We start from the raw sequence: 12,188 nt of genomic DNA on the forward strand, positions 1-12,188 counted from the left end.
GAAGATGTTAAGAGGCTAAGTAACAACAAAACCATACCTGCTTTTACATAGCCAATAATCCCACCAGAAGCAACCAGTGCTGCGTAGCCAAAGCCAAACCAATGCAAAGGCACTCTGAAAACACGAGAGAGAAGTCAGTGCTAACCTGGCTTTAAAAACAAACCATATTGTCATAGGATAAGACTCAAAGGTAATCATTCCCCACAGGTTCTATCACTGAAAATAAGGCCCACAGTGGTTGGATGACTTTCTGAGAGTCACACACCTCAGCAAAGCCAGAGCTGGGACTCAAACCCAAGTCTCTGGCCCACAGGTCCAGTGATCCTCCCATCCCCCACGCAATCCCAGGCAGTCTACTCTTAGGGTTCTTTTCAGCTGAGGAAAGGAACTCTGGTTTCCAGAAGCTTCTGGCTACTCCATACCCATTTCCTCTCCACTCACACTGAGCCGGTGTCCTGCATTCTTCTCTTCTCTGTCCAGACGGGAGACTACCCTAGGCCTGCACCTGCGGAAAATAAGCTGGATCAGAGGTGGTTAAAAGCACAGCTCTCCAGCAGTCAGAAAGAAGTGTGTCCAACCCGCAAGCTACGCAACCTAAATCTCAGTATCCTAAATCTCAGTATCCTTCATGTACCATGAGGATAACACTGGTACCAATTTCCTGGGGCTGTTGTGACTATTCAGTGGATGTCACATGTAAAGGTGCTTAGCACATAATAAACGCTGAACAGATGCCAACCATTGTCACAAAAACCTTAGTTCTAATCACATAGGCCCACAGGAAACTCAGCAAGATCCACTGACAGCTCTATAATCAGGTGATGCGTTAGTCATTTCATTAGCTACCCACGTTACCACAAAGTTGAAAAGCAAATACTCCTGTGCCCTTAATCCAACTACCTTAATGTCTCTTTTGAGGGGAGGTAGGACTGCTGCTTTTCGTCCCTGCTGCAACAGCCAATTTCAATACTCAACTTTTTTAGAAACTTCTGTGTCCAACTCACAGTTCTTGATAGGAAGGCAGAAGGGGAGGATAAAATATACGGAAACACTGGTCATATTCACATGTGACATTGCACCCTTGGAAAAACAGCTCCTATTTTCTTACAGAAAGTATCCAGCCTGCAGCGAGCCTAACAAGAGGAAAGCAATGCACACCCCGTTTATTCTGTTTAAAGAATTAGGCCATGTGCAGTGGCTCACGCCTGTAATCCCAGTACTTTGCGAGGCCGAGGCAGGCGGATCACCTGGGGTTAGGAGTTCAAGACCAGCCTGGCCAACATGGTGAAACCCATTGTCTACTAAAAAATATTTAAAAAGCAATCGGGCATGGTGGCATGTGCCTGAATCCCAGCTTCTTGGGAGGCTGAGGTGGGAGGATGGCTTGAGCCCAGGAGGCAGAAGCTGCAATTAGACATATTCAGGCTACTGCACTCAAGCCTGGGCGACAGAGTGAGACCCTCCCTCAAGGACAAAACAAAAAAAATTAAGTTTCCATAAAACAGGGAAGGGCAGGGGGCTTGGGATCTTGCCCACAGTTCTTAACTGGAGGCGGCACTGAGTTAGTGAGGCTTTTAAAGACATGGAGCAACAAAACCACCAAGAAACCAGGCAACACTATGCTGCATGGGTAAGCCTTTGCTCAGGAGGTCAGGGACTCCGCGCGTCCACAACTTCTTTTAAGAAAAGCAGAAAATACCCAACGAGAAAAGCACCGACCGCACGGCCTAAAGGCCCGGCTGAACCGGGGGGACGAAAAGCAGACGGCCGTGAAACTCCTAAATAATCCCTAAAAGTTAAAAGTGGCAGAAATAATAAGAATAATCCCAAATACTCGCACCGGTCTCACGAAGGCCCGGGCTGTCTACAAGGGCGCGCAAGCCGCGGTGATGACAGCGAGATGTCGCCGGAAACGCGGCGGCGGACGCTCTGCGTCCGGGTGGCGGGGTGAGGAGAGGGGCGTGGCTCTGTGGTGCGTGCGCAGTGTCCCGGGAGAGGGGCGGGCAGAGAATGGGGACGGTGCTTGAGCCACCGAGTAGCAGCAAGCGCCCTGCATTCAGGGGGTGAAGAGTGGGGCGGGGCATCGTGGCGTGCGCCCCAGTCCCGGGAACGGGGCGGGGAATCTCTGTGCTTCCCCAGTCCACAGCGCCTGCAGGGCCGACCAGCACCAGTCCCAGGTCCAACCCTGAGTGACCAAAAGCCGGAAACCCGGAGTTGCACAAGCTGGACCACGTGAGCTCGCCAGGCCAGAGGTGGAGGCCATCGCTGCGGGAGGAGGGCATCCGAGGCTGGATTTTGAAGAACCCCATTAACAGAGGGACAAGTTACAGGGTATAAACCAGATGCCAGTCATCAGGGAGGAGTGTCACTAAAGCCCGATCTTGTTTGTTTACACCAGGAAGGGCCTGCCTTCTACCTGCAAGAAAATATGGCGGCTGCAGAATAACGTGGCTCAATGCCAAATATCTGTTTTAGGGAGTAAGGCTACTTGAGAAGCATCTTAAAGGGGGATAAGGAGTAAGTTAAACCTGCTTTTTACCCAGCTCTGTGGATCCCGAATGTCCACAGCATGATGTTATCTCCATTTCCACTTCCCAGCCGCTCCTGTTCCTTGTGTTTCCTGCACCATCATTCTCTCAGGTGCTCTACACTAAAATTTGCTGTCATCGTTGACTTCTCCCTCTCCTTCATCCCCTACAAGTATCAACATAGACAAATCTGATCAATATAATCGTCACTGAATAAAGCAAATTCCAGCGCGGTCTTTTTTTTTTTTTTTTTTGATACGGAGTCTCGCTCTTGCCCAGGCTGGAGTCCAGTGTGCGACCTCGGCTCACTGCAACCTCTGCCTCCCAGGTTCAACTGATTCTCCCGCCTCAGCCTCCTGAGTAGCTGGGATTACAGGCCTACACCACCATGCCTGGCTAATTTTTGTATTTTTAGTAGAGATGGGGTTTCACCATGTTGGCCCTGGTGGTCTCGAACTCCTGACCTCATGATCCGCCCCCTTCTTGGCCTCCCAAAGTGCTGGGATTAGAGGCGTGAGCCACCGTGCCAGCTTTTGCACCGCACATTCTTTTGTTTTTTGTTTTTGTTTTTGAGACAGAGTCTCACTCTGTTGCTGTAGAAAGTAGAAAAGTTCCTCTTCAAAGCTCATCTTGGTTTAAAAATAAAATAATAGACACTAAGAATAATCACTTACTCTAAAGCCTCCTATCAACTGTCAGTTCTTACACTTTCGGCCAGTTAGTTGCTTTGGCTTACTCAGGCATGTGTGGAGAGGCCCAAGCAAGTCTCAGCTCATAGCTTATGCTCCTCCTTATTTGGAAAAGTTATTGCTTCCTTAAACCTTTCATAAGCAACTTCCTCTCCTTCTTTATCCTCCCTTGCACTTATCTATTTAGGAAAGTTCCAGGATGTTAGCAAATCGGGTATCAGTTTAAGACTGTGAGGTCCAGCACCAGCCAATGGATGCAAGACACAGCAGTAATGACGACCCAAATGTGTGAGGCATAAATAGGTCTGTTTTTCCTTTGTTCAAGTGGGCTTTCACCATTGTTCCATCTGTGAGAGGTACCCTTTCTGCAGAAAGTAAAAATGGTCTTGCTGAGAGATTTAAATTTATGTTTGAGTGCTATTTCTTTGCGTTGCCAGGGAACAAACATTTCTAACAGTTGCCCAGGCTGGAGTGCAGTGGCAGGATCTCGGCTCACTGCACCCTCCACCTCCCAGGTTCAAGTGATTCTCCTGCTCAGCCTCCTGAGCAGCTGAGATTACAGATGAGCAGCCCCACACCGGGCTATCTTTTGTATTTTTAGTAGAGATGGTGGTTCACCATGTTGGCCAGGCTGGTCCTGAACTCCCGACCTCAAGCAATCCGCCTGCCTGGGTCTCCCAAAGTGTTGGGATTACAGGCGTGAGCCACCACGCCCGGCTGCAGTGCATATTCTTAAAGACAGACTTTCCACTTGCGGCAGCACCTACCTTCCAGATAGCAAAATTGAAGCACGTGTTTATCATAGCTGATTCTAAACAGCTAAAGCTGATAATGACTATGAACTTGCAAGAATTGCAGTATGCCAGACCTTCAATTTAATTGAAGACTTTCCTGAACAATTAATAAGGAGACTTGTCTTAACCTGCAGGGAATGGCTTTAGGGGCTCATTCTTCCCTATGCAGGCGCAAGCCTCAAACCTTAATTAGGATCATCCACCATGATTCCCGTACTCTGCCCCCGACCTTATACTTGAATAAACTAAACCTCAGAGAATTGTATTATCTACAATCTTTGTCAGTGGTACAGCTATTGTTTAAAGTAAGGTCTGAAATACAAAAATTAGCCAGGCATGGTGGCTCACCCCTATAATCCAAGGTACCCAGAAGGCTGAGGCAGGAGAATTACTTGAACCTAGGAGGCAGAGGTTGCCATGAGCCAAGATTATGTCATTGCACTCCAGCCTGGGCAACAGAGCAAGACTCCATCTCAAAAACAAAGAAACAAACAAAAAACTATGTAAATAAAGAAAAGCAGCATTTTAAATAATGTTTATATAACTCACAGGAAAGTAGGAAAAAGGAAACAAAAACAGCACAAACAGAAAGCAAAACAAAAAAAATGGCCGACTTAAGTCTTAAAATATCATTAATGACATTAAATGTAAATGGTCTAAATACATCAATTAAAAGACAGATTATCAGAATGGATTAAGAAATATGACACAATTATATGCTGCATACAAAAAATTCACTTCAAATATAAGGATACAGGCAAGTTGCAATAAAAGATGGAAAAATATATCATGAAAACAAAAGAAATCAGAAGTAGCTACATTAATATCAGATAGACTTCAGAGCAAAGAAAATTACCAGAGACAGTGACATAGTATAAAGATTTAAGAGTCAAATTCATCAAGAAAACAGAAATCCTAAATGTGTATGTACCTAACAATAGAGCTGCAAAAGATGTGAAACAAAAACTGAAGGAATTGAAATAAGAAATGGACAAATCCAGAGTTATAGTTGGAGGCTTCAGTCCCTCTAAATGATGATAAAGGCAGTAGACAGGAAGTCAGGAAGGATATAGAAAACCCCAATATCATCAACTAACAGGATCTAATAGACATTTACAGAATGCTACAATCAACAGCTGCAAGATACATATTCAAGTGTCCACAGAACATCTAATCAGGAGAGATCATATCCTGGGCCATAAAACAAATCTCAACTAATTTAAAAGAATGGAAATCATACAGAATGTGTTCTCCAACAACAATGGAATCAAATTAGAAATCAGTAACAGAAAGATAACAAGAAAATCTCCAAACACTTGGAAACTAAACCACATTTTAAAACAATCTGTGGGTCAAAGAGAAAAATCGTGTGTCTCTGGAAATTAAAAAAAGGCTAGGCATGGTGGCTCATGCCTGTAATCCCAGCACTTTGGGAGGCCAAGGCGGGAGGATCACTTGAGTCCGGGAGTTCAAGACCAGCCTGGCTAACATAGTGAAACCCTGTCTTTACAAGATACAAAAAAGTTAGCTGGGCGTGGTGGTGTGTGCCTGTAGTCCCAGCCATTCAGGAGGATGAGGTGGGAGGATTGCCTGTGTCTAGGAGGCCAAGGCTGCATTGAGCCAAGATCACACCTTTGCACTCCAGCCTGGGTGACAGACCAAGACCTTGCCACCCCCCCACCAAGAAAAGTACATTATCCTGAATAAAATGAAAATACAACACATTAAAATAGATAGCATTAGTAGCAACAAATAAACCAAAAGTGAAATTAACAATTCAATTTACAATAGCATCAAAAAGAATGAAACCCTCAGAAATAAATTTAATAAAATAAGTACAAAATTTATAAACTGAAAGCTAAAAAAAACACTGTGGAAAAAAATGAAAGAATAACTAAATAAATAAAAGGATGTCCTTTGTGGATTGGAAGATTTCAAATTTTTTAGGTTCTAATATTCCTCAAATTGATCTATAGATTCAATGCAATTCCTATCAAATCCAAGCTGGACTCTGCAGAAATTGATAAACTGATATTAAAATTCATATAAAAATTCAAGGGCCAGCCAAAATAATCTTAAAAAAGAATAAAGTTGCAAGACTCACCCTTCCTTATTTAAAACTTACTACAAACCTATAGTAATCAAGACTGTATTGTACTGTTATAAGGATTGGCATATAAGTCAATGGATTAGAATTTGAATCCAGGGCTGGGCACGGTGGCTCACATCTATAATCCCAGCACTTTGGGAGGCCAAGGCGGGTGGATCACCTGAGGTCAGGAGTAATAAACATTTTTTCAAGAGGTAAGAGGCTCACCATCATTAGCCATCAGGAAATGCAAATCAAAATCACAATGAGCTACTAATTCCCACCCACTGGAATGGCTATAATAAAAACAAAAAACCAAGTGTCAGCAAAGGTGTGGCAAAATTGGAACACTCATACACTGGTGGTGGAAATATATAGGGTGTGACTGCTTTACAACAGTATGGTACTCCCTCAAAAGGTTGAACATAGGAATAACCATCTGATTCGACAGTTTTACTTCTAGGTATATATGTACCCAAGAAAAATGAAAACATATGTTCATGCAAAAACTTGTAAATGAATTTTCAAAGCAACATTATTCATACTAGCCAAGAGGAAACAAGTATGCATCAGCTATAGAATAAACAAATTGTGTTATATTCATACAATGAAATGTTATTTGGCAATAAAAAGAAATGAAATACTGATAACATGTTACAATATGAATGAACCCTGGCCAGCTGCAGTAGCTTACGCCTGTAATCCCAGCACTTTGGGAGGCCGAGGCAGGCGGATTACCTGAGGTCAGGAGTTTCAGACCAGCCTGGCCAACATGGCGAAACCCCGTCTCTACTAAAACTACAAAAATTAGCTGGGTATGGTGGCGGGCACCTGTAACCCCAGCTATTCGGGAGGCTGAGGCAGGAGAATTGCTATTCAGGAGGCTGAGGCAGGAGGTGGGGGTTGCAGTGAGCTGAGATCACACCAATGCACTCCAGCCTGGGCAACAAGAGCGAAACTCCATCTAAAACAACAACAAAAAACCAATATGGATGAACTCTGAAACAATATGTGAAGTGAAATCACAAAAGAACACAAATGGAATTCCATTTCTACGAAATGTCTAGACCAGGCAAATCCTATACATATGGAAGATAGATCAGTGGTTGCATAAGCCTAGGGGTGTTGGGAGGGAGAAATGGGGAATGACTGCTAAGGGGTCCAAGATTTCTTCTTGGAGTGATTAAAATGTCTTAATATTGATTTTTGTGATAGTTGCACTCTGTGAATACACTGAAGAACATTGAATTGTATGCTTTTGATGGGTGAATAATATGTTGTGTGAATTACGTCTCAAAGTATTACAAAAAACCAAACTGTGTTTGATACTTTGGAGGCTGGGGCCAGAAGACTGTTTGAGGCCAGAAGTTTGAGACCAGTCTGGGCAACCATAGCACAACCTGTCTCTTTTAAATAGATAGATACATACCTACATACAAAAACAGCGGCATGTAGCAAAAGCAGTGCTAAAAACCCTAACAGCACACATTTGAAAGGAGGAAAAAACTCACATAATATAAGCTCCTGCCTCAAGAACCTAGAAAAAAAGCTAGGTGTGGTGGCTTACACCTGTAGTCCTAGCAACTCAGGAGGCCAAGGTGGGAGGATGACATGAGCCCAGGAGTTCAAGGCCAGCCTGAGCAACGTAGCAAGACCATGTCTCTAAAAAAATCATAAAACAAATCAAAAAGAAACTAGAAAAATAAGAGCAAAAGAGACCCCAAAGCAAGCAGAAGGAAGGAAATAAGGACGAGAGCAGAAAATGAAATTGAAAACAGAAGGAGTCAATGAAACAAAGAACTGATTGTTTGTTTTGTTTTTGAGATGGAGTTTCACTCTGTTGCCCAGGCTGGAGTGCAGTGGCACAATCTTGGCTCACTGCAACCTCCGCCTCTCAGGTTCAAGCGATTCTCCTGGCTCAGCCTCCCAAGTAGCTGGGATTACAGGCACCTGCAACCACACCTGGCTAGTTTTTATATTTTTAGTAGAGACAGGGTTTCACCATGTTTGCCAGGTTGGTCTCGAATGCCTGACCTTAGGTGATCTGCCCACCTCGGCCTCCCAAAGTGCTGGGATTACAGGCGTGAGCCACCGCGCCCAGCAGAACTGGTTCTTTGATAAGATAATAAAACTGACAAAGCTCTAGCAAGACTGACAAAGAAAAGAGAGAGGACACAAATTACCAATATCAGTAATGAAACAGGGGATATCGAGTTGAGCTTTCTTCAACTTGACAAAGAATATCTACGAAAACCCTACAGCTGGCATTATACTTAACAGTGAAAGACTGAATGTTTTCCCCCAAAGATCATAACAAGGCAAAGATGTCTCACTATTGTTATTCAACACAGGGCTGCGTCTTCTAGTCAGTTAATAAGGCAAGAAAATGGGAGAAAATACAGATAGAAATAACACTATATTTGCAGATAACGTAATTGTCTACATAGAAAACCCTAACAAAACTATTCCTAGAATAAGTGAATTCAGCAAGATAGCAGGATGTAAGATCACACAAAAATCAATTGTATTTCTATATATTAGCAATGAATGTGGGCACCAAAATTAAAAATATCACTTGTAGGCCAGGCACAGTGGCTCATACCTGTAATCACAGCACTTTGGGAGGCCAAGGTGGGCGGATCAGGAGGTCAGGAGTTTGAGACCAGCCTGGCCAACATAGTGAAACCCTGTCTCTACTAAAAGTACAAAAAAATTAGCCAGGCATGGTGGTGGGCACCTGTAATCCCAGCTACTTGGGAGGCTGAGGCAGGAGAATCGCTTGAACCCAAGGAGGCAGAGGTTGCAGTGAGCGGAGACGGCGCCACTGCACTCCACTCCAGCCCAGGAGACAGTGCAAGGCTCCATCTCAAAAAAAAAAAAAAAAAAAAAAATCACTTGTAATTCCCCTGCCCCAACTACTTAGAAATAAATCGAACATGTGCAAGATTTGTATGTGAAAACTACACAACACTGATAAAAAAAATCAAAGATCTGGCCAGGTGCAGTAGCTAACGCCTGTAATCCCAGCACTTTGGGAGGCCAAGGCGGGTGGATCACTTGAGGTCAGGAGTTCGAGACCAGCCTGGCCAACATGGCAAAACCCCGTCTCTTCTATAAATACAAAAATTAGCCAGGTGTGGTGGTGTGTGCCTGTAATCCCAAGTACTCGGGAGGCCGAGGCAGGAGAATCGCGTGAATCCAGGAGGCAGTAGTTGCAGTGAGCTGAGGTTGCAAAATTGCACTCCAGCCTGGGTGACAAGAGCAAAACTGTCTCCAAAAAAAAAAAAAATCAAAGATCTGTACAGCCATGTGCTGCATAATGACATTTTGGTCAACAACGGATCACATATACAATGGTGGTCCCACAAGATTGTGACTATACCGTATGGCCTAGGTATGCAGCAGGCTCTACCATCCAGGTTTATGTAAGTACACCCTATGATATTCACACAAAATTAAATCACCTAATGAGGCATTTCTCAGAATGTATTCTTGTCATTAAGTGACACGTGACTGTACTCTTTTCTTTGTAGAGAAGGACAGAATTATCCTAAATTTTATATGGAAAGGCAAAGGAACTAGAATAGTGAAAATAATTTTGAAAAAGAGAAAAGGGGGAGAATCCTTCTACTCAAATTCAAAGCTTACTATATAGCTGCAGTAATCAACACTGCGTGGTACCGGCAAAAAGATCAACAGAGATCAATAGAACAAAATAGAGAGCCCAGTAATAGACCCACACTAATACGCTCAATTGAATTCTGGCAAAGATGCAAAAGTATTTCCAGAGAGGAAGAATAGTCTTTTCAACAAGGTGCTATAGCAAGTTGATATCCATAGCCAAAAAAATAAACTTGGAATTAAGCCTCACACTTTATACACTCAAAATGGATCACATACTAAATGTAAAATGTAAAACTCCACAAAACCTTTAAAAAATATATAGAACCTCTTCAGGATCTAAGGCTAGACAAAGGTCTCTTGGACTTCACACCAAAAGCATGATCCATGGAAGGAAAAATTGATGAACTGGATTTCAACAAAATAAAAAACTTGAGCTCCGCAAAAGGCCGTTAGGATAAAAACACAAGCTACAGACTAGGCAAAAATATTTGCAAACCACCTATCTGACAAAGGTTGAGTTTCTACAATATATAAAGAACTCTTGGCCAGGTGCCGTGGCTCACACCTGTAATCCCAGCACTTTGGGAGGCCGAGGAGGGTGGATCACTAGAGATCAGGAGTTCAAGACCAGCCTGGCTAACTTGATAAAACCCCACCTCTACTAAAAATACAAAAATTAGCTGGGTATGGTGGCATGCACCTGTAATCCCAGCTACTCAAGAGGCTGGGGCAGGAGAATCGCTTGAAGCTGGGAGGCAGAGGTTGCAGTAAGCCAAGATCACGCCACTGCACTCCAACCTGGGTGCGTGACACAGTGAGACTCCATTTCAAAAAAAAAAGAACTCTCAGAATTCAACAGCAAAAAAGAAAGATTATTAACATCATTAGCTATCAGAGCAATGTAAGTTATAACCACAGTAAGGTATCACTACACTCTTACCAGAATGGCTAAGACTAACATCAAATGCTGGAAAGATGCAGAGAAACTGTATCACTCAAACATTACTGGTAGAAATGTAAAATCATACAGCTATTCTGGAAAACTTTGGAATTCCTGGGCGTTTATCCAAGAGAAATGAAGACTCCTGTTCACATAAAAACCTGCACACAAATCTTTACAGCAACTTTATTTAGATACCTAACAACAGGAAACATTCCTGACGTCCTTCTACAGCTGTTTACTATGGTACCTCTATACAGACATCCCACTCAGTACTAAAAACAGAACTGTTAATGCAACAACCTGGATCAATGCCCAGATTATGCTGAGTGAAAAGCCGATCCCAAAAGGAAGTATCATCCAATCATAATTTTGGCAAAATTACAGAGATGGAGAACAGACCACTGGTACCAGAGGTTACGAAGGTGGGAGTAGCTATACGCGCACAAGAGGAAACTGAGTATGGCTTGTAGGGACAAATGGGATCATTGTGATAGAAATGTTCTGTATTTTGATCATATCATTTCTATTATATCTTGGCTTGGTTGTGATATTGCCCTTGTTTTGCAAGATGTTATCATCGGGAAAACCGGGTGGAATCTGTTATTTCTTACAAGTATGTATTTCTTACAATGACCTCAAAATTTTTAAGTTGAATTGACAAAACAAAGTCAATGACTTACATTTATGGTAATAGCTTATGAAATAAGCTAACAAAGGAGTAGACTGATGTTAAGACACACAATTTGGTTCATTTCCTAGACAATTTATTCCTATGGAATGGTAATTACAGTGCCTGTTCTTATTCTGCCTAATCACAAGTGATTTTCCTGATGGCCTCAGGTATCTAGTATCTGCCTGGCTAATTCAAACCTATGGATCCCCAATAATGTCTTTTTCTTCTTTAAGACAGGGTCTGGCTCCATTGCCCATGCTGGAGTAGAGTGGTGCAATCTTAGCTCACTGGAACTTCCACATTCTGGGCTCAAGCCATCCTTCCCACCTCCGCCTCATGAGTAGCTGGGAGCATGTTACCACACCAGTTGATTTTTTGGGAGACAGGTTCTCCCTATGTTGCCTATGCTGGTCTCAAACTCCTTGGCTCAAGCTACCAGCTACTTGGGAGGCTGAGGTAGGAGAATCACTTGAACCTGGGAGACAGAGGTTGCAGTGAGCTGAGATTATGCCACAGTACTCCAGCCTGGGCAACAGAGTGAGACTCCATCTCAAAAAAAAGAAAAAAAAGATCATTTTCCCATCCTTATTTTGTACATCAACTGCTTGGAAGCAAAGTAGTTTCAAGAAGTCTGGCAATCTCTCCATAATCTTAGGTATACGGTCCTACACTTAAGCATGTGTTTGTTTCATATATATATATATCTTATATATGTATAATCTTTTAAGTTTGTCCTGTTGGTATGAAAATCTAAAATTACTATTTACCATTTGAAGAGGCCAAAGGCAGTTCTTAAATTCTTCCTCATTTAGGAGAAAATTTTGAACAATGACTCCTTCATCCAAATC

At 42.9% G+C, this 12,188-nt stretch overlaps 1 protein-coding gene across 1 annotated transcript; it reads right to left on the reverse strand.

Annotated features, from left to right (window-relative positions):
* Positions 1–15: 15 nt before the first annotated feature.
* Positions 16–2,297, reverse strand: LOC111541531. Its single transcript, XM_026446971.1, has 3 exons — positions 1,841–2,297; positions 442–505; positions 16–114 (listed from the first exon to the last, which is right to left on the reverse strand). The coding sequence occupies exons 1-2, from the start codon at positions 2,280–2,282 to the stop codon at positions 489–491; spliced, it is 459 nt and encodes a 152-aa protein (XP_026302756.1). The 5' UTR covers positions 2,283–2,297; the 3' UTR covers positions 16–114; positions 442–488.
* Between the last annotated feature and the right edge of the window lie 9,891 nt (positions 2,298–12,188).

Source organism: Piliocolobus tephrosceles, chromosome 5 (assembly GCF_002776525.5).
Source record: "Piliocolobus tephrosceles isolate RC106 chromosome 5, ASM277652v3, whole genome shotgun sequence".
Taxonomy (NCBI): domain Eukaryota; kingdom Metazoa; phylum Chordata; class Mammalia; order Primates; family Cercopithecidae; genus Piliocolobus; species Piliocolobus tephrosceles.

Bases quoted from the DNA above. Each gene is read 5' to 3' on its own strand.
- LOC111541531 (XM_026446971.1), bottom strand. From the start codon at position 2,282: ATGCCCTCCTCCCGCAGCGATGGCCTCCACCTCTGGCCTGGCGAGCTC.